The sequence below is a fragment of the Euleptes europaea genome, chromosome 1, assembly GCF_029931775.1.
Source record: "Euleptes europaea isolate rEulEur1 chromosome 1, rEulEur1.hap1, whole genome shotgun sequence".
NCBI classification, from domain to species: domain Eukaryota; kingdom Metazoa; phylum Chordata; class Lepidosauria; order Squamata; family Sphaerodactylidae; genus Euleptes; species Euleptes europaea.
In genome coordinates this window covers 129,181,035-129,203,371 of record NC_079312.1, presented here as the reverse complement: position 1 = coordinate 129,203,371, position 22,337 = coordinate 129,181,035, and the positions used below count along the sequence as shown (strand labels likewise).

The following is a 22,337-nucleotide window of genomic DNA, read 5'->3' as shown; positions in this document are numbered from 1 at the left end:
GGGGGTAAAGTGTAGATGACAGGGGAAGGCACTGGCAAACCACCCCTTAAACAAAGTCTGCCTAGTAAGAATTGGGATGTGACGTCACCCCATGGGTCAGGAATGATCCGGTGCTTGCACAGGGGACCTTTACACCTTTTACCTCCTTGTGCTGCACAGTCCCAAATGGAATCAGGCCCAGGTGCACCTGAGAAATTAGCACAGAATTCACAAGGCACATCTCACTGAATGGAGCTGACCTTTGTACTGGGTGTGCCACCACAGAAGGTGATATCAAAGATGTGATAGCATATTGCTAGGGTTGCCAGGTCCCTCTTCGCCACCGGTGGGAGATTTTTGGGGCCCGGAGGAGGGCGGGGTTTGGGGAGGGGGGGACTTCAATGCCACAGAGTCCAATTGCCAAAGCGGCCATTTTCTCCAGGTGAACTGATCTCTAACGGCTGGAGATTAGTTTTAACAGCAAGAGATCTCCAGGTAGTACCTGGAGGTTGGCAACCCTAAATATTGCCACTGAGCTCCCTCTTCCCCCCAAGCTCTGCCTTCCACAGGAACCCCTGCCAAATCTCCAGGAAATTCTAAGCTGGTGTTGGTAGCCACAGAACCTCCTGCTGGAGACCTAGGAGGACTGTTGCCGGCCAGGATCGATAATACTGAGGTATATTGACCAATGGTTGGACTCAATATAAGGCAGCTTCCTGTCTCTATGTTCATCCCCTTACCTCGCCAATCATGCCATTCCAAAAACCATCCACTATTTTTCCATGTTTCCCATTTGTCACCAGGTAGAGGTCATAGGAGAACTTCACTGTCTTGGCCAGCTTCTTTAAAATATCAATGCAGAAGCCTTTGCAGCAGAGTTTGGTATAGGGGGGTTCATCAGCACCACTGAAAGAAAGAGATTACAATCACACACAGACCTGCAGGTTAGTTCTTTGTCTCTCCTCCCCCCTCCCACCAACACATTGTCATGTTGGGGCCATTTCCTCAGGTTGTGGGACATTCTCTTCCTAAACTCCTAGACCTCTGAATGGCTAGTCAGAGCACAGAGGAAGCAACATTATTTATTTATTTACTTCGTTTATGCCACACCTTTTTCACCAGTAAGGGCCCACCCCAGTTTATATCATTCTCCTCTTCTCCATTTCCCCCGCACAACAACCCCATGAGGAAGGTTAGGCTGAGAGTATGTGACTGGCCCAAGGTCACCCAGCAAGCTTCCATGGCATGGAGGGGATTCAAACCCGCGTCTCCCAGAGCTTAGTACAATACTCTAATCACTGCACCACACTGTATACAGAGTTATAACTCCTGGATCCTGCTTTGCTTCCGATGATTATAATGCGAAGTCATTCTGATGTATCAGTTTTATATAGCTGCTATCTTTGTAGAAGACCAACAGTCCTGTGAATAAACTACAAACCAGCATGGCACTGAATAATGGGGTATGCCCAACGCACAGGACACAGTGTGTCTTCGTAAATGAGCTTCATCACTTAATCAGCGCCCATCAATGCGCCGGTGAGGCCGACGTGGCTCCTTTTACTACACCTCATGGGCATCTCCATGCGTGTGATGGCATTGCAGCAGACAGCCCCACACACAAACACTCCCACGCACACCAGTTGTCAGCAGACACCTTTTCTTCTGTTGCCCTCCGAGCATTTGTGACATTCTGGAGCACAGTATCCTAGCTGCGCTGCACGTGGCCAGTGTCATCGGGAGGTTGGGTGCGGGGAGTTAAACAGAGAGACAACACACACACTTGGGAGTTCTAAAGAGCAAAACACAAATATTTATTTGCCTGGGACCGTTAGCTGCGCTCATTCCAGTTCCCCCTCTTCCCCACACACGATACTGGGAACGTCTGTGAAAGAGCTGCCTATGCACTTCTGGGCACAATTCAAAGCGCTGAGTCGCCTTTAAAGGCCTAAACAATTCTGGACCAGGCTATTTCAAGGACTAATAGCTCCCACATAAGCTGTGCCCAGAAGGCTCTGCTCAGTGTGCCCCCACACTCAGAGACAAGGAGGGCAGTTGCTCATCAGAGACAAGGCCTTTTCGGCAGAACTCCCTCCCCCCAGCTGTTCACTTGGCAGCTAAATGATCAAGCTTTAGGTTAAAAACCACTTCAAAGTAGAGGTGCTTAAAGTGCTGTTCCACATCAGACACTAAAGTTTCATGACCTGCCAGCCATTTCGTACCTCTGGGCTGGGCACATCAGTTTGTTAGCCTTTCACTGGTCCATGTTCCCAGGTCCTCCCTCCTCCTTGCCTTCATGGGGCTCGTGGGTCTGGGGAACACGGAGTTCCCACTACTGCCACCTCCACCACAACTTGGAAAAAACAACCTTGTAAGATAACCATTTCCCATGTGGTTCAAGTTGACACATAATAAGCCACAGGTCACTTCCTAACAAGAGATGAACAGAACCTTGCCATGCTTCAGCTCATATGCTAAGTTTTGTGAAGCTGCTTCTGATCCATGGTGACCCTATGAATTAATGACCTCCAAAACACCCTATCCAGCTGATGTTGGCTCTTCCCCTTTTCTTGCTGCTTTCAACCTTTCCTAGTATTATTGTCCGTTTCATTGACTCCTGTCTGCTCATAATGTGATTAACGTACAATAGCCTCAGTTAAGTTGTTTTAGTTTCCAGGGAAAGTTCAGGCTCGATTTGATCTAGAACCCACTGATTTGTCTTTTTGGCAATCCACGGTATCTGTAAAACTCTCTTCCAACACCACATTTCAAAGGAATCAACTTTCAGCTTTCTTCCTTGTCCAACTTTCACACCCATACATAGTAATGGAGGATATGATGGTATGAATTGTCTTGATCTTGGTCGCCAGTGACACATCCTTACACTTAAGAATCTTTTCTAGCTCCTTCATGGCTGCTCTTCGCAGTCTCAATCTCCTTCTGAGTTCTTGGTTGCAGTCTCCCTTTTGATTGATGATGGAGCCAAGAAATAGAAAACCTTTAATAATTTCAATTTCTTCATTGTCAGCCTTAAAGTTGTGTAATTCCTCAGTAGTCATTATTTTGTCTTCTTGATGTTCAGCTGTCTTTGCACATTCTTCCTAAATAACATCTCTGGTTTTAACATATAGATCTTCCAGTTCCCATTCACTTGGATTTTAGTAATGCAAATCTGTTATTTACATGGTCTTTAAACTCTTCAGAAATGTTGTTTAGATTGCTGTTTTGGCACATGAATGTTTTGGTGTTTTTCTTCCTTCTCTTTAGTCTAATTTTTGATATTAACAATTCACGGACTGTACCACAATCAGCTCCTGGTCTTGTTTTAGCAGAGAGAATAGAGCTTCTCCATCTTCTGCTTCTGATTATGTAATCTATTTGATTTCTATGTTGGCCATCCATTCATGTCCATGTATACAAGCATCTGTTTGGTTGCCTGAACATGTGTTCACAATGAACAAATTGTTATCTTCACAGAATTCTGTAAGTTACTCCCCTGCTTCATTTCATGTTCCTAGCCCAAATCTTCCAACAATATTTGAGTCTCCTTGTTTTCTACTTTTGAATTCAAGTCACCTATGATTATCAGCACATCTTGTTTACATGTGTGATCCATTTCCTCCTGGACACTTGCATAAAAGCTTTCAATTTCTTCCTTATCAGCATCTGTAGTTGGAGCATAAACGTGAACGATGGTTATGTTGATAGGCTTTCCATGAAGTCTGATAGTATTCGGTCAGACTTTGCATTATAGCCCCTGACTGACATCTCGCCTCACTATCAGAGCAACTCCATTTCTGCTATGTTTGTTATTTCCAGAGTAAAACACATGCTTCAGTACCTAACCAGAAATCCAGGGAAACAAAGGGGTGGTAAAAATTCTCAGCAGCTCTAGCCAGGATGAACCCAATTGGTGCGTGCAAAGGCAGATAATATATTCTGCATGTGGAAAGCCCTGAGATCAGTCCCTGGCATCTTCAACTTAAATAACAGAAAGTGTTGGGGAATATCTTTTTCTGCCAGAGATGCTGGGGAGCTGGTCAAAGCAGATAGGCCTGAGCTGATGGGGTGGATCAGTGGTCTGTTTCAGTATAAAGCAGCTGCGCATATTTCTAACTGCCTTATCCAGTACTTACAATATGCTATGATAAGTTACCACTTGGTAAATTGTTGCTCACCCATGAACTCCTGCAGCAACCAAAAATCTCTTTTAAGTAAGATTCCTCTGGGCTGCTTGGGAAGAAAGGGGCGCCCAGGATCAGAAGGAGGACACTCCTAACCTGGAAAATGTTTCAGTTCATTTCACATGGAGTTCAACACTTTAAAAATATTACGGGCTACGAGTTAGAAGATTTTGAGCAACCATCTAAAGATGGACTTGGAGACATCTCTACTTCCAGCTAATTAAACTTCCAGTTTGTGGGCTTCCTAGAGGCACCTGGTTGGCCACTGTGTATACAGACTGCTGGACTTTATGGGCCTTGGTCTGATCCAGCAGGGCCTTTCTTATGTAGGTTGGCCATTCCCTGTTGTCGTTGTCCCTTGGAGGCAGTTTTGGCATCTTCCTTCCTGGCAGAATATCTATTCTATTATATCTATTCTGCCAGCTTTCAACCCACATTTTTTAAAGAGGAGAAAGCAACTGTTCCTTTCCCCAGCAGGTTAGCTGACATAACCTTGATCAGCCAGCAGCAGAGGTCAGCCACAGGGAGGTGATTAATAAGAGTGGGCACCACTTTGCAGGTTGGGTCCCAACAGGGACATGTTGCCGGCTGATTGCCATGACCACCTTTATGGCTAGGTGGCTCCATGGAACTGCCACAGCTGCGAAGCTGCAGGCTGGGTCACCACACAAATACAGCCCTGGAAGTATAATTGATGGGCCGGCTCACCGGTTGGCCTGTGGGGAAAATACTCCATTTATAGACATAGAATGGAGTCTGAGAACTCTGCTCCAGGGGTTTCTCTCTGTATCAGGAGCGTGGAGTCTTCATACAAGCCAGAGACATCCTGCCGAGGGCACTGGAACCAAGCCAGTCTTGTCTAGAGTAACCCAGCTGTCATTATTTGGACAGTATTTCATCCCTGACTCAAAGCCCTGCCCCCAAACTCCTCAAAGATTCAGCCAGTGAACTGTGCCATCAATTCTTTCTTACAGCGAACTTCTGTCTTTGTCAGCACACACATTTTCAATGCTAAATCCTTCAGAGGGGAAAAAACCAAGATCTCCATTGACTGATAATCATTTCCATAAATCAAGGCGAATCCCACTTCGAGTGTCACCCGGGGAAGGGAACTAATGGCACTGCAAACGAACGGCAACTATTCCACACACCGGCACTTAGCATCCATCACGTCTGTGGAATTGTTATGCAAATTCAATTAATTGTGAGACGCAAATGAAAATATGACAATTAGCTTCAGTTTTCCAGCTCCGTGATGCGATTCCATTACGCCTTTTTGTTTCTCTTTTTGAGAATCGCACTTCTCTGGATTTAAGCCTGTGGCAGAATCTGGTTTTCTCTATAGGGCAGAGACGAGAGGGTATATCTTGTCACACAGGCAATCCCAATAAGGGGCAAGACTGACCTAATGTAAGAAGAGGTCTCACAACATATTCCTACTAGCTTTGCAGCTGAGTTGAAAGAAGTACATACCAGTGAACAGAATAAACTGTCTTGCCTCTCCCCACCATGATTCCTGTTGATTTTTTAGATGTTTATACCATACTTTTCACCCTGATGGGGACCCAATGTGGCTCACAACCTCCTCATAAGAACATAAGACCAAAAGAAAGGCCATGCTGGATACCAAGGTCTATCAAGTCCAGCTGTCTGGTCAACCAGGTGCCACTAGGAAGCCCACAAACAAGAAGACTGCAGCTGCATTATCCTGCCTGTGTTCCACACCACCTTATATAATAGGCAGGCTCCTCTGATACTAGAGAGATTAGGTATGCATCTTGACTAGTATCCATTTTTACTAGTAGCCATGAATACCACTCTCCTCCATGAGTATGTCCACTTCCCTCTTAAAGCCTTCCAAGTTGGCAGCCATCACCACATCCTGGGACAGGGAGTTCCACAATTTAACTATGTGTTGTGTGAAGAGTTCTGTTAATTTATAATATGTAATCCATTAGTATTCATTCTGTTATTACTCCAGACAGGACACCATGCTGGCTCTCATAGGGTTTTCTATGCTGAACTCACCTATCTGCTGCTACTCCTGCTGCTTCCTCAAATTGGGATAAATTCAGTGAGGTCTCAGAGCTGCAGAAATGAGGATCACCTATTTTCTCTCACACACACAAACTACAACATACAACAGTTCAAAGGAAAGCAGCGTGTCAGAGAGCCAAAAGGAATAATTTATGAGAAGCTGATCTATTTACAAATGTTGGCTATTGTTTATTGCGTCCTGGAATGAGAAAATATGTGCTAAGATGTTTCTGTTTGTATTCTACAAACCACTGTAACATAGTTTTATTCATTTACTTTTTTTGTTTCTATTTTTGTAAGTTAACTAAAAATGAAATTTTTAAAAAGGGGGTAGCTGCATGTCAGGTTGGCACAATTGTTTTTACACAGGTCCCCAAAGAGTTGGGTGTTCCAGTTCAGACATACATGTGATAAAAACAACATATAGGAGCCATAGGATGAACAAATTTATTGAGGCATAAACATTTGTGGACTAGAGCCTACCTCAACATCATTTGAAGTATATCTTTAGTTGGCAGAATCATCCACTATATATGTGGTATAGCAGTTAGGATGTGGGACTCGGGCCTGGGAGACCCTAAGTTCAGACCCCTGCTCAGCAATGAAGGTCACTGGGTTACCTTGGGGGAATCACACACTCTCAGCCTAACCTGTCTCACAGGGTTATTGTGAGGAGAAAACTGAGGAGGAAAACATTGTGTATGCTGCCTTGACCTCCTTGGAGGAAGAGTGGGATAAACATGTAATAGACAGATATTCGGGGGTGGGGGAAATGTAAACCAGTCAAAGGCCATGAAATTCAAGAGGTATTGAAAGGTCGAAACCAGCACTTGCCTATAATTCTCTATGGGTGCTGGGGGTTGTCTCGTTTGTCATCTCTTGGCGAAAGTGCTCCAAGGGCTATGCTGGAAGTTCAGAGTGGAAACCCCATTGAGATTTTTTAGACAGGAACTGGCAGTAAAGAATGCGACGAAAGGCCTTTCCCTTCTCGTTTCCTCCTTCCTCTTCCGCAGGGTTTGAATTGCCGTCGCCATGCTGAAGCTGAGCAAAGAGGCGAAGCAGCGGCTGCAGCACTTCTTCAAAGGTGGCCAGTTCGCTATCTGGTGGGGTTTTATCCCCGTCGTGCTCTATCTAGGCTTTAAGAGAGGTGCAGATCCTGGAATGCCTGAACCATCCCTTCTAAGTTTGCTTTGGAGATGAAGGATAATATAATATTATTCTGGAAGTATCCTCTGAACAAATAAAGTTGCTGAAGATGCGTAAATTCCATTTGTTGAGCTTTGCCACTAGCCAGCACTTCCCAGACATCATAGAAAACGCTTACAACACCATGGCTTTTCTGTCAATCTAATTTATTTGTGCCCCACTTTCATTTTCTACTGTTAGAATAAATATTTTGTCTCAAAAAAAGAAAAAAAAGAAATTTAAGAGGTATTGGCTGAGATATCTCCATGTGAAATTCAAATATATTCAAGATAAGCACAGTGACGATTCATAACAGCAGTAACTGGTGATAGATAACAGGGTCTCCCTAGGTTTTGCAAAGCTAAACCCTGTAATGTTTTGTCTTTATTCAATTATTGGAGAAGACAGTCAAATTTCTTGATACGTTTTAATTCAGCAATTTCATGCCAGAGTCTCCCCCGGAAGTTTTATTATTATCATTATTATTATTGATGAAAAGTAACTTTCGGGTTAGCAGCAGAGTGTCCTGGGAGATTTATGCAGGGGGTTGAACATCCTGCCATTACTGAAAATTGGCAAATAAAGGACAAGCTATGCATTGTGTGGGAGATCAATCAACAGATTGCCTGATGTTTTCTATTGGGCTAAAAAGAAACTTTGGAGGGGGGGATTGGATGCTGGGGAAGAGAAGAACCCTTGTCCTCACACCATTTCCTCTAATACAAACTCCCTTCCCCAAAACGCTCTTAGTTGTGGGGTAGGAAAAAATGACAGATTCAGATGAGAAGCAAATTTGATAGAGGAAACAACAGAGAGGACAATATTCCTCTCCTACAGCACCAAGTCCTGATCAAAATCTGTTCTCCCACAATCCAACAATTACTCTTTTATCTTCAAGGAAACATCAGGAACTATGATCACAAATCTTCTGAACCACACGTAATTTGGCCCCGAGTTGTTTTAGTGTGAGCATTCAGTCTAAGAACTTGGGTAGTTCTTAATAAATGTAGCTTAATCCTGACTGCCGGCCCATGCTTTATGTGGCAAACATGATTGCCACAAGTATGCTAATGTTACGCTGGTGTTCCCACAGTACATACATAAAGTGCTGATATTACACACACCTTTTCAGCTATCCATGTACCTGGTTGGAGAAGCCTGAGTCAACTGCGGTTCTCAAGAACATGTACATGGTGTTGAAAAGTTTATGTTACCTGAACATTAGGTGTTTGCTACTGCAAATGCTGATACAATATCAGGATACTCACGACAACTGGATCTGCCATGTAAAGCATCTCATTTCAAGTGAAAATGCTGCTACAATTAACATCTTGTTTAAGAAGTTACGTTTTTGACCTCCCTTGGCGAATTCCAGAAAGATCTGGACTTCAGTGCTCCCCATTTGGACTGCCAAAATCACAGAGTTCAAGCTACAAGAATAAACCTTATGCCTTGCTGCCTGATCTCTGTGATGAAGAATTCATATAGACATACCAAATGAAAGGCACGAAACCCACATGGTGTGCATTTTATTTAGAAATATTTGCCAGTTATAGCAGGACAATGTGGAAGGGAGATGGCCAACCCAGAAGAAGCACCGTAAGAAGTTTTCAAAGCTCTCCCACTTGCAAACAAACCAAACTTAATATAAAGGCAGTAATGAGCTTGTGCTAACACTGACTTTCCACCCACACCCTTGTTTACCTCTCAGTGTAGTTGGTCTGCTTCCGGCAGGGGACAGTATTACGGATGCACACTCCTGTGTTTGGATCTGTGTTCTCCACAATCACGAAGGGCCTCTCCTCGAGGGTAGCCACTGTGAGGTGGCGATTGTCTGCCATAGGCTGTAGGAAAGATCCATAGCGCGGCCACACTGGATAGTTCATCTGGATGATCCCCTTCTCCCATTTCCCTACCTGGATAGTAGTGGAGGATAAGAAATACTTTAAAACCATGTAAGAACTGCCCTCCGCTATTGACCTATCTTTGTCATCCAAACTGTGTCATCTCAAATGGTAAGTTACTCCGAGTGAATGCTTATGATGGGGGAAGAAGACTCTAAGAAGAGCCAAATCTCCTTATGGCTTTACAGGTCAAAGAAAACCAGCACTGTGAAATATTGCCCAGAAGGCTACAGGAAGCTAATACAAACCCTTGGAACAGCTAGGGCTGCTACTGTAGCCTTTGTCCAGTCTGCACAAAAACACCTGCAACCACCAGACAATCATAACCAAGAGCAATTTGCCACACAAGTCAATAATAACAGGTCAATGGGCAATCTGAGACCGTTTACAATGAGTCTGTTCTGTTCATACACGTAAGACAGATGTTTGTTTCTTTCCCTCTGATTGAATGAAGACCGTTTGAGGACTCAAGCTCCTTTTGCAATTGGTTTTTAGGAGATATTGCTTTTTGAGGGGGGAGAAAAAAAGATTTTGTGATATTAGCTTTATACCTGCTGGGAAGGACTAAACAGAAATTGGCTAGATATAATATTTACAGAGATTGAACATAAACTGGCTATCACCCCAGGCAGAAAGAATTTGGGTTTACAATGGAGCAATGGGCGATAAGCTTTGCTTTGGTTTTATAGCATTTGCCCAGCGCCAGCCACTAGTCGGAACGCACACTACCCTGCTGCTAACCCCAGGTCTTCTGCTCCCCATCTGCTACCTCTTTCGTAGCCCTGGATACTGGGGAATTGCAGCCAACAGCTGACTCATGCCTTTTTCAGAAAGCTTGTAGGCTGGCACTGGAACTGTTTGCCTGGAGGAACGGGACCCCTATTCCTTGTCATGTCCATGAGTAAGGAGTTTACTGCAAAATGAAGTGCCCGTTCCACACAAACATGCACTGAAAACAAGGACAGATCTGGCTCTTCTAAATCATGCTTTCGCTGTCCTCATTATGAATACATAACGGTGCATGTATAATGAGTGAGAATCAAGATTTCTGCAAGATCAAAATTGGGGAAAAAGTCAGGGACATTATACAGCAATAATATCGGGTTCTGCAGTGCTGGAGTGTCCTGAACTAAGAAAGAAGAAAAAAAGTTGGTTTTTATACCCCGATTTTCTCTACCTTTAAGGAGACTCAAACCAGCTTACAATTGCCTTCCCTTCCTCTCCCTACAACAGACACCTTGTGAGGTAGGTGGTGCTGAGAGAGTTCAGAGAGAACTGTGACTAGTCCAAGGTCACCCAGCAGGCTTCATGTGGAGGAGTGGGGAATCAAACCCGGTTCTCCAGATAGAGTCCTCCGCTCTTAACCACTATACCACACTGGCTCTCACTAAAGTAATGGTAATTTTGCTGAAATTAGGTCGTCGTTATTTCATTTCATTTTTCATTTATTTATATTTCATATACTGCACCAACAAAAGTTATATATAATAGCTAATGATGAACATGGAACCAGAACGTGGATCAAACAATCTGAACAAGGGGACATGTTCAGATGGAGGGTTTTCCCACAAACCTGAGAAAATCCAAGAGTTTTTAAAAATGGAGGAAGGGAACCCAAAACTAGGCTTCGAGGGAAAAAAGAGATATCTCACAGCACAGCAGTGTAAGATTTCAACTGGCCTTGCTGGGTGGAAAAAGTAGAAGGGAGCTAGTGGTGTGGTATCTAGGGGCAATGCAGATGGTAGTGGTCCAGAGAAGAAGATGGGTGGGCAAATATAAGGTCGGCAAGCGGTGGCAGCTAACGTTAGAACAGGCGGGTGGCAGCTGCTGCTGTTGCCGGGGGGGGGGATGGGTAGGGGAGAAAAACCTGGGCAGGTGCGCAAGGCAGCCAGCAGCAGCTTGGAGAAGATAGCCAGAGAAAGAAGACTGACATGCAGCGGAGGCTGGGGCAGGTGAAGGTGGGTAGAGAAAGAAGGTCAGCATTGTGGGATTGCCTGGCAACAAAGGAACCAGAGGCTTGGCCTTAGAAAGTGCAGCATGGTTAGGGTTGCCAGGTCCCTCTTTGCCACTGGCGGAGGTTTTGGGGGCAGAGCCTGAGGAGGACGGGGTTTGGGGAAGGGAGGGACTTCAATGCCATAGAATCCAATTGGTAAAGCGGCTATTTTCTCTCTATATATAATCCATCATACAAAATAATGAAACAGTGGGTGATGTAAACAATATATTTATATCATGAACTGCAAGGTTGAGGTCGGATAAAATTGAATATATAGTCTGAAGAAGCCATCGAAACAAGATAGAACTGGAATCTTGTCATAAAGGGGCTTTTGCCCAAGTATTTAGAAATGCATAGCTGGTTCTAGCAGCAATATTTCTAAAAAGGAGTGTGTCTGATTGGCCAGCAACGGTCAGCTGATCACAGAAGCAAGTGCATCTCCTTGGCAAGTGCATCTTCTTGGTGTTTTGCGGTGCATAGGATCCACGCAGCTGGAAGAAATCTGTCCTTGGCAAATCACACAACAATACAGTGGATTACAACACTATTGGAAGTTTGGTCCACAGGACTATATGGGACTTTGACAACATAGGATCTCGCTGGGCGTAGGGGAATCTTTGTGCGTGTATACGTTGTTCAATAGTCTTGCAAATAGTAAAACAGTCATCTTGCTATTGTTTACATCACCCACTGTTTCATTATTTTGTATGAAGGATTATCTGGTTTCTATTGTATAATTAAGATAGTACCTCAAGAGTAGTAAAATTGCATGTAAATTAATCAGTGGTTGCGTACTGATATTCTTACCTTAGTGGTTTTTTGCACAACCTTCCTTCAGTACCTGGTGGTTGGCAACCCTAAGCATGATAGCTGGTTATGGTGGGGAAGGAACAACAGAGGTGGGAAGGGAGAAGGAAGAATTCTGGAATTTGAAATGGTAGACAAAATGGCAATGGGAGTAATCTAGAAGGGATAGATTAGGGGCTAGCATGGGAGGATGGGACTTCCTTCCCCATGAGTCTCATGGGTCACCTGCTTGTAAAATATTAATTGATCAAAGTTGACCTTTGATTAAATATAAATCTCTTGTGGCTAACCCTCCCCCACCCCAGAGATAACTAAACATCGTATGTTGCAGCAGCTCAATGCAATGCTGAGATGCGACTCAAAGATTAGAAACAAAAGGATTGGAAATGTCAAACAAAAAACAGGGTACTAATGGTGCAATTGTAAAGAGTTATGTGTTTCTGACTCCATTGTCGTCAGTAGACAGAATGGTGTAATTCCACTGTTACTGCTGAAAAGAACCAAGAAGACCAAACATGATCTGTGACATTTGGATGTCAATAAACTTAGAATATTAATTACCTTGATAAGCCTTTCAAATGTTCTACAGTCTAAATTAGGGTTGTAAACATTTAAGGTTCACTACCAGGTGTTTTTCATTACTGAGACATGAAATGCCATGTGAAATTAGGGTTTTCCATATTTATTTTTTTTCAAAATAGCAATGGCATCAAGGTTTAATTTGAGGCAGGCAAACTAGATAATTCAAACTGTACCTTTCAAACTTGCTCTAGATTTTGTTCACAAAAGAAATGCTACTGTTATTAAGAGACTATTAAGTGAGGAAAAAGTCACTGTACTTTGGAGAGGTAAATTTGTTTCCTTCTTTACCATAAGGCAGGGCTCCCCTACCTGGCACATATGGGTGTCATGACACCTGACAGTACTTTCCTGGCACGAAGCAAACTTTGCAGAAAGCAGCGGAGCTTGTTATCAGCTGCCATTAGGGTTGCCAACCTCCAGATACCAGCTGGACATCTCCTGCTATTACAACTGATCTCCAGCAGATAGAGAGCAGTTCACCTGGAGAAAATGGCCACTTTGGCCATTGGACTCTATAGCATTGAAGTCCCTCCCCTCCCCAAACCCCACCCTCCTCAAGCTCCACCCCAAAAACCTCCCACTGGTGGCGAAAAGGAACCTGGCAACCCTAGCTGCCATCATTCAAATGAAAGGGTTTTTCACAGCTGCAGCCACTGGGGGATCAGAAGGACTGGTAAAGAATAGGGCTTGTGGTTCCATTCCTCCTTCAGGCTTTTCTTCATTTTATTACCCCTTCTCTTTCATCCTTCCTGTCCTTGAGCTTGTCCTCCAAATCCAATGGATTTGAGCTTGTCTTCATTTCATTTAATTCTTCTTCTGCAATTCTTTCGGGCAAAGTGAAGAAGGAGGTATTGTGTTTGGTTCTCCCTCCTATGGCAGTAGGGTTGCCAACTCTGGATTGGGAATTTCCTGGAAATTTGGGGTGGAGCGTGAGCAGGGCAGAGTTTGGGAAGGGACCTCAGCAGGGTATAATGTTATACAGCCCACCTTCCAAAGTAGCTGTTTTCTCCAGTGGAGCTGACTACTGTCATCCTGAGGTCTGTTATAATTCCAGGACACCTCCAGCCTCCACCTGGAGGTTGGCAACCCTATGTGGCAGCCATTTTGGGTTTGGCTCTGCCTCCTGTGGCAGCCACTTTGGGGTAGCACTGATCACCCCCTCTCAAAATCCCAAATGTGCCTTTCAGGCTCAGAAGGGTTGCAAACCCCTGCCACGAGGCATTTCTCCTCACTTCTTCACTGAAAGATTGGGAGAACTGATCACACATCTAACCATCGCAAATGCAATCGTATTTGGACTGTGTGCCTAGGACTGTGCTGTTCTTAACTAAGCAGTAGTAAAAACTGATATGACACACAGGAGAGCATTTTGACAACTAAAGATGATCATATGATAAATAAAAAGAGTCAACAGAAAACATTTATGGAAGTTGCAGGGTTTCTTAATTAACACCAATATTATTCCACTGATAGCATTTACCTTTTCCAGAGCAGTTTATGGCAGTCTTCCAGACAGAGGGGGAATCCTGAGCAGAGATATTTAGTAAGACACATTTATCGAATAGGACCCATGACTAGGGTTGCCAGCTCTGCACTGGGAAATACCTGGAGATTTGGGGGGTGGAGCCTAAGGGCAGGGTTTGGGAAGGGAAGGGACTTCACTGCCATGAAGTCTACCTTCCAAAGCAGCCATTTTCTCCTGATGAAGTGATCTGTCACCTGGAGATCAGCTGTAATAGTGGGAGATCTCCAGATAACACCTGGAGGTTGGCAACCCTACCCATGACACACTCTCACCCCAATACACATATGTGATGAGATGTTTAGCCTTCCTAAGTGATTGGCTGTCTTCCTTAAGGTACTGCCACTTGAAAGACCGGAAAAAATTAGCGAGGGCTTAAACATCCAGCTGCAAGGAGAAAGGCACACGAGCGATGTTTCACTTAACCAAAGTAGTATTTGGTTATATGAATGGACTCCAACACAGCCAAGCTGAGGCTGTGGCTCAAATGCCTCAGGCAGTCAGAATATTCTTATACGGCCAGATGAATGGCATAGATCAACTGCCTCAATCTTCTGGAACATGCTGGTACAACTGAACATATGGTACAACTCAAGAACCTATGCATACCAGAACCTAACAGGTAAAAAAACAAGCCAAGGCAAATCAGCTCTCTTACTTCAAGGGGCCACAAATTAACACTGAGTATAGGAAATGTGTGGACCAGACCAAAGCATAAGACTTGGACACTGAATGTGAATATGAATATCTATATGGATATCAATTAAACATTCAATGCTTGAGTCAGGTAATATATACAATGCTCTATTTCTTGCACCTTCTACCTGTGAAGTGGGCACTTTGGGAAGCCCCAGTACTATGCCATAGTTTTATTTAAAAACAATGCTATTTCTGGATACCAACATGCTAATCCTTAGATTCCATATTTCCAACTTTCCATCTATTATTTGCACCTTGTTCCTCCCCACCACAGAGCAGAGACAAGTATCACTGGTCCATGCACTAAAGCCAGTATCACCTTCAGAAAATGCTTAAGTCCACCAGTGTCATGCCCTTCCAGGGCGCCCCTGTGTGGCGGTCTGCCAGGGTTTGCCTCAAGACCCTTTTAGCCTCTGGCATCACTGGCCTCAGATTGGGGGGGGGTGTTCAGCCACACAATCGCCTCCTCCCTGCCAGCACACAGAGACAGCCTCGCACCTTGGCTGTCCTGCCGCTCTCACACTCCGACCAGCCTCCCCTTATATACCCTTTACTCTTCCCTCCCCCTCCCACATGTTCCCCTGGGCAACGCCCCTACCCAGAGCCTTAAAGGTAAAGGTCCCCTGTGAAAGCAACGGGTCATTCCTGACCATGGGGCGATGTCACATCCCAACGTTTACTAGGCAGACTTTGTTTACAGGGTGGTTTGCCAGTGCCTTCCCCAGTCATCTCCCCTTTACCCCCAGCAAGCTGAGTATTCATTTTACTGACCTCGGAAGGATGGATGGCTGAATCAACCTCGAGCCGGCTATCTGAAACCGACTTCTGTCAGGATCGAACTCAGGTCGTAAGCAGAGCTTTTGACTGCAGTACTGAAGCTTACCACTCTGTGCCAAGGGACTCTTTTTACCCAGAGCCTTAAAGGGCCCTTACTGGCCGTTCGGCCCTCCTCCGTTCCCTCGCCCGTCCACTCCTCTCCCACTACTCAGCTGGCCTGGAGTCTCGCCCCTCCTCCAGCTGATCAGCGGCCGGGAGGAGTGCCATGTGCGCCGTCTTGTCCGCTGCCTGTCAGGTGGCAGCGTTTTTGTCAGTGCGTGGGCAGGCTCCCTCTAACTGGCCCAGCTGATTGTCAGGGACCTCTTTGCACCTGCCACACTGTGACAGCGGAGGTGGCGCTTCTCCTTTCCAGCTCACTTTGACCTGGCGTCCCCCTTTTGGGCCAGGTAAGTCAGCCCCGCCTGTGGCTTCTCCCTGGAGAGAGGGGGAAGGGGTTTTCGGCTGTCCGGATAGGGGGTTGGGGCGTGCTCTTGTGACAACCAGTGGGTATTATAGGTACAGCAACAAGGGAACCAATACTGGAAGCAGACTATATTAAGACAACTCAATTTGAGTTCATGTCAATAGGGCTTTTTCCATTTGGTTTCAAAACCTAAAGAATATGATTTATTGCCAAGTCATCACAGTTGTCTACAAGGTCTTTTAGAACTACATCTCAAAGATATAACTTGTTTAAATGAATTTGCCTTCCTATAATTTGGCCAGTTATTAATTTAATTCAATTCCATGCGAGTGAAAGAAAACTACAAAGCGCTCTTGCGCAAACAAGGACATGTCAGTGCACTTGTCCAACTGAGTTACGTGCCCTGTAGCATGTGATATTTTACCAAGGCATTGCAAATTAAATAAATTAGTTGTATAACACTGAATAAATGAATCTGGAATTTCATTTCATGGTCTTTCAATTTGTTTATGAAACGAAACTAAATTGCCATGCAGATTTGGAAAAAAAAACACAACGCTCTCTACACAGCTCTATCAGTCAGTTGAACCGTCACATTGACAGCAGGAGCAGGAAAGCTAATGAGCATACTGGAAAGGACAGGCAAAGTGGTAGCTGGGGACATCCAATTCTTAAGTTTACAGCTCAACCTTTTACTTTCTTCTTTCTTTTATCTTATCCCCTCTTCCTTCTGCTATGTCGATACATGACCCATGAAGCTGAGCCAGACCACTGTTCAGTATTGTCTGCTCTGATCAGCAGTGGCTCTCTAGGGTCTCATGTAGAGAAGAGGAAGAAGAAGAGTTGGTTTTTTATATGCCGACTCTATCACTTAACGATCAAACTGGCTTACAATCACCTTCCCTCCCCCTTCCCACAACAGACACCCTGTGAGGGCGGTGGGGCTGAGAGAGTGTGATTGGCCCAAGGTCACCCAGCTGGCTTCATGTGTAGGAGTGGGGAAACCAACCCAGTTCTCCAGATTAGAGTCCACCGCTCCAAACCACTGCTCTTAATCACTACACCACACTGGCTCTTTCCCATCACCTGGAGGTCTTTTCTATCACCTGGAGATGCTGGGGATTGAACCAGGGATCTTCTCAATGCAATGCAGATGAGCTACTGAGTCATGGCCAATCCCCACGGCATACATCACCCAAAAATCCTAAAGGCAGGGAATCTGAGGCTTGAACTACGGAGAATCACAACTGCAGATTGTGGAAGGAGTGTTCTGCTGTGGCCCTGCCTGTACACACAGACAAGACAATGAAAAGAAGGAACAAGAAGCCCTTACCATCTTCCAGAGCCGATGCCGGTTCAGCGAAATCACTATCATGGTGGGCCTGATCAAGTAGCCGCCTTCATTGAAAGAGAAATCCCTCTGCTCCCAAGTCACGTTGAGCAAATGCCTGTTGAGAGGAAATGAAAAAGGACTGCTGAGGGGAAAGTGGTAAGCCTTTGATTGCCTGGGTTCTCAAGTATAATACACTCAGCTCTTCCTTTGATAGGCAAGTGTTTCTCATCAGTCTCTCCCATGCTGATGAGCTTGATAATTTCACAGGGAGACTGCTAAAATTCATTTTTTTTAGCACCATAGTTCTGCCTGTGCTGATCCTGCTAGCTAGTGGTTTTCAGCCTTTCCAGACCAAGGGTCCACTGATCTGAAAGCATGTGACATTGGGATCACACAACAGAAAGAGGGGAAACCAGAGTTATGACCTCATGGTTATCAGGACCAGCACTGTTGTCAACAGACCAAGATAACCAGGACAAGTAACATAAGACAAGGATCAGGAGGTGTATCACAAGGGTACATGGCTAAAGCATAGGAAACGACATTCACCAAAAACCTTTCTGTAACTTTAAGCCCCTTCACCAGCTTCTGTTGCCCAAGGTCATCTGCAACCCATTTCCAAAATATGCAATCAAGACACACCAGTTTTTGTGAGCCAAAATACAAGAGGTAGGATCCCGCAAGTGATTTCCACAAATGGAGAGGGAAGGCTGTTTTCTCTGACTCCCCCATCTCACTGCAGATCTCCATTTTCCTCCATGCTTTTTCTAGGGTCCCCGGTCTCCTAGGAGCACAATTGGAGTGGCATATTGGGGCTGCAGTGAGAGGGGGGAGGCAAAGAAGGTCCATTTGTGCCAGTGGAAATCCTTTCTGGCAATGGAAGCGTTCCACAATAGTCCAAGCAACAGTCTGAGTTCCATGTAATTTTCCACGGATTTTTGGAGGGGTAGAAGAAGAAGAGTTGGTTTTTATATGCCGGCTTTCTCTACCACTTAAGGAAGAATCAAACCGGTTTACAACCACCTTCCCCTCCCCTCCCCTCCCCACCCCACCCCACCCCACAACAGACACCCTGTGAGGTAGATGGGGCTAAGAGAGCTCTAAGAGAACTGTGACTGGCCCAAGGTCACCCAGCTGGGTTCATGTGGAGGAGCGGGGAAACAAATCCAGTTCACCAGATTAGCGTCCGCCACGCATGTGGAGGAGTGGGGAATCAAACCAGGTTCTACAGATCAGAGTCCACCGCTCCAAGGTGAGGTGCTTTCTCAGCTGGCTGATGTCTCCTCAAAATCCCCTCTTGTCCTATTCCGCTTTATAGGGGACAAGATACAGGGACAGGTATCTTATCCCCTTGAAGGGACAAAAGCAAGTCAGAAAGCATGTTTGAGAGGCAAAATTACAGACAAGGGGAAAAAATTAATCACCCTTTGTCTACCTGCTTTTCCTCCACCACAGATTGCAGCCTGCAGTGACTGCTGTCCTTTAAAAAAAACAAAAAACTTGGAACATTACACAAGAGGTGAGTCAGCGTGATACATAATTTGACCATGGGATACACAATTAAGTGAGATGGATAGCACCATGTCCAACATCCTTGGGCTTTTCCAATCCCAATCTTCACGCACTCATTAATCGATAGGTGAGAATAGAAGCAGTCTTCCAGCATGAACTTTGTACCTCCCACCCCGCCGAGTAATGAAGTGCCTCCTTCAAAATGTGAACACCTAATGGATTAAGCCCCCATTAATTAAAAGAGAATGCAGAGAGGCAAAGACAAAATGGTCAGTGTTATGTGGCGTAGCTGTCTAGCACAAAGCGCACCCGTCCCAGAAAAGTCTATTATGCTTTACATGGAGAGCCCCGAAGATGATGATCATTCTTTCTCCAAAACAACTCCAAAACATATTCAAATGGATTCTGTCATCCAAGAGATTCTAAGGGTGCTACAACCATACTTTGGATCCTCAAACTGCTCCTCTAGTCCCACCACCATTGACTTGCAGATGGGTTATACTCACAGAGTACTTTCAGGATTATGCTACTACCCACCAGTACCCTAGAGTTACAGAACCACAGGTTAGAGCTGTTGTTATATGACTGTCACACTCCAAAAGTATTCATTACAACCTGGAAGTTAAAAAAATGTTTAACACAATCAACTTCTTCCTACTTTTCAGTTTTGTTTGGTTTCTGGCTCATGTCACATGCGCCTGACTTTGCACTGCAGGTCTGGGTTGCTTCCCACATTACAGAAGTAACAAGCCCGGCGCATGTGATGTGTGAACTGACATGCAATTATATTTATTTTATCAGAATAAAGTGCTGGTAGAAGGCATGGCCAGCTGTGGCTCTTTACATATGGTGAAATTAATACATGTACCTGTCTCACATATTATGGAGTTGATCATTAGGGCTGTGCTGCATTTCAAAGATGGAAATTTTCAGCATAAAGTATACCAGTACCCAGCGTGGTGTAGTGGTTAGGAGCAGTGGACTCTAATCTGGTGAACCGGGTTTGTTTCCCCACTCCTACACATGAAGCCTGCTGGGTGACCTAGGCTAGTCACAGTTCTCTCTGATCTCTCTCAGCCCCACCTAACTCACAAGATGTCTCTTGTGGGGAAGGGAAGAGAAGGCAATTGTAAACCACTCTGAGACTCCTTAAAGGAAGAGAAAAACTTGGTATAAAAACCAACTCTTCTGCTCCGCGAGGGTTTTTTTTAGTAGCTATTCACTGCTCTAGCCTGTCTCTGCACCAATTCTTCCCATCAAGGTTCACTTTTTACATGTCATCACAACCAATAAGGGATCATGTAGTGAGTTTGGTGGCTTCATGGTGACATACAGACACACAGACTTGGCTATTTGGTAATGACAGTCAGCTCTCATATTGTCCTCACTCTGGAAGAGCGAGAAGGAGCAAGTCTTGGGCTGCTTCCACACTGTGATTTTTTGGGGAGCTGCAACACAACATTGTGCTCTTTCCAAACATGGCTCCTGGGACTCCTCCTTTTTGGTCATAGCAATAAAAACCTCCTTTGCTCTGACTTAAAGGGGACACAAGCCAACTACAGACAGAAACTGTATTAAAGCTCTGCCTGTAGCCCATCCATAAAGGGAGCAGAGCAAGATACCGCTCAAGTCAGCTCTTTAGTGCCAATATGACAAGGAGGGTGGGTAGGGGGAGGTGGCACCAGCAGTGAGCAGCACAGAGGCAGTGTGTAGATGCCATCCACACACCCATCACGTACGCTACTGCTTTCACCATGGAGGTGGCTTTCCCACCAACACCACCCCGTGGAACCCACCCCTGTTGCAGAGGCAGGAACAAGGTTCCTTGTCTTGCTGTGCTGCACGGATACAGTAGTTTCATTGCTATGCAAATCCACCAGCATTGCACAGCAAAGGAAAGAATGCTGGTTCCCCAATATCCCACAAAGGATTGACAAAATACGGAGGGCCCTTCTTTTTTGTAGAGCTTCCACTACAGGTTGGGAAATTCCTGGAGATTTGGGGGTAGAGCCTGGAGGTGGCAGGTAGGGCTGTCAATTTGGTTCGGTCCGAACTGAAAATCAACCGAATTTCCCCTGATTCGGTGATTTTCAGTTCGGACGGATCCGAACTCAAATCTGGCGGGCAACCGGGGGGGCCGAATTCAGCGAGTTCGGGAGTTCGCGAATAAATTCGGCCAATTCGGCCCCCCCTTCAGGGCAGCCCGCTGAAAGGCGCCGGCTGCCCTTTAAACTGATCTGCGCCTCCCAGCTGGGAGGCTCAGATCAGTTTAAAGGGCAGCCCGCCTCCCTTCAGCGGGCTCCGCTGAAGGGGGGCGGGCTGCCCTTTAAACTGATCTGCGCCTCCCGGCCGGGAGGCGCAGATGAGTTTAAAGGGCAGCCGCGCCTCTCCAGCGGGCTCCGCTGCAGAGGCGCGGCTGTCATTTAAAGTCATCTGAGCCTCCCGCCCGGGAGGCTCAGATGAGTTTAAAGGGCAGCCCCCCCCCCCTTCACGGCAGCCCGCTGAAGGGAGGCGGGCTGTCCTTTAAACTCATCTGTGCCTCCCGGCCGAGAGGCGCAGATGAGTTTAAAGGGCAGCCGCGCCTCTCCAGCGGGCTCCGCTGGAGAGGCGCGGCTGTCATTTAAAGTCATCTGAGCCTCCCGCCCGGGAGGCTCAGATGAGTTTAAAGGGCAGCCGCGCCTCTCCAGCGGGCTCCGCTGCAGAGGCGCGGCTGTCATATAAAGTCATCTGAGCCTCCCGCCCGGGAGGCTCAGATGAGTTTAAAGGGCAGCCCCCCCCCTTCACGGGAGCCCGCTGAAGGGAGGCGGGCTGTCATTTAAACTCATCTGTGCCTCCCGGCCGGGAGGCACAGATGAGTTTAAATGACAGCCCACCCCCCTTCACAGGAGCCCGCTGAAGGGAGGCGGGCTGTCCTTTAAACTCATCTGTGCCTCCCGCCCGGGAGGCTCAGATGAGTTTAAAGGGCAGCCGCGCCTCTCCAGCGGGCTCCGCTGCAGAGGCGCGGCTGTCATTTAAAGTCATCTGAGCCTCCCGCCCGGGAGGCTCAGATGAGTTTAAAGGGCAGCCCCCCCCCTTCACGGCAGCCCGCTGAAGGGAGGCGGGCTGTCGTTTAAACTCATCTGTGCCTCCCGGCCGGGAGGCACAGATGAGTTTAAAGGGCAGCCGCGCCTCTCCAGCGGGCTCCGCTGGAGAGGCGCGGCTGTCATTTAAAGTCATCTGAGCCTCCCAGCTGGGAGGCTCAGATGAGTTTAAATGACAGCCCGCGCCTCTCCAGCGGAGCCCGCTGAAGGGGGGCGGGCTGCCCTTTAAACTGATCTGCGCCTCTCAGCTGGGAGGCTCAGATCAGTTTAAAGGGCC

The 22,337-nt window shown here is 46.0% G+C and overlaps 2 protein-coding genes across 2 annotated transcripts in view; one reads left to right on the top strand and one right to left on the bottom strand.

The window, feature by feature from the left end:
- Nucleotides 1-22,337, bottom strand: part of GRIN2C (glutamate ionotropic receptor NMDA type subunit 2C) — a 74,413-nt gene that overhangs the window by 41,244 nt on the left and 10,832 nt on the right. Inside the window, exons 3-5 of the mRNA XM_056848445.1 lie at nucleotides 17,469-17,583; nucleotides 9,090-9,301; nucleotides 720-885 (exon numbers count right to left, since the gene is read on the bottom strand). Coding sequence (XP_056704423.1) covers nucleotides 720-885; nucleotides 9,090-9,301; nucleotides 17,469-17,583 — 493 coding nt within the window. The remainder of the gene's footprint in view (nucleotides 1-719; nucleotides 886-9,089; nucleotides 9,302-17,468; nucleotides 17,584-22,337) is intronic.
- LOC130493554 (mitochondrial import receptor subunit TOM7 homolog) lies at nucleotides 7,223-7,400 on the top strand. The gene has a single exon (XM_056867343.1). It carries the CDS (start codon nucleotides 7,233-7,235, stop codon nucleotides 7,398-7,400), a length of 168 nt encoding a protein of 55 aa, XP_056723321.1. The 5' UTR covers nucleotides 7,223-7,232.

Excerpts from the sequence above, each read along its gene's own strand:
- LOC130493554 (XM_056867343.1), top strand. The coding sequence starts at position 7,233 with ATGCTGAAGCTGAGCAAAGAGGCGAAGCAGCGGCTGCAGCACTTCTTC.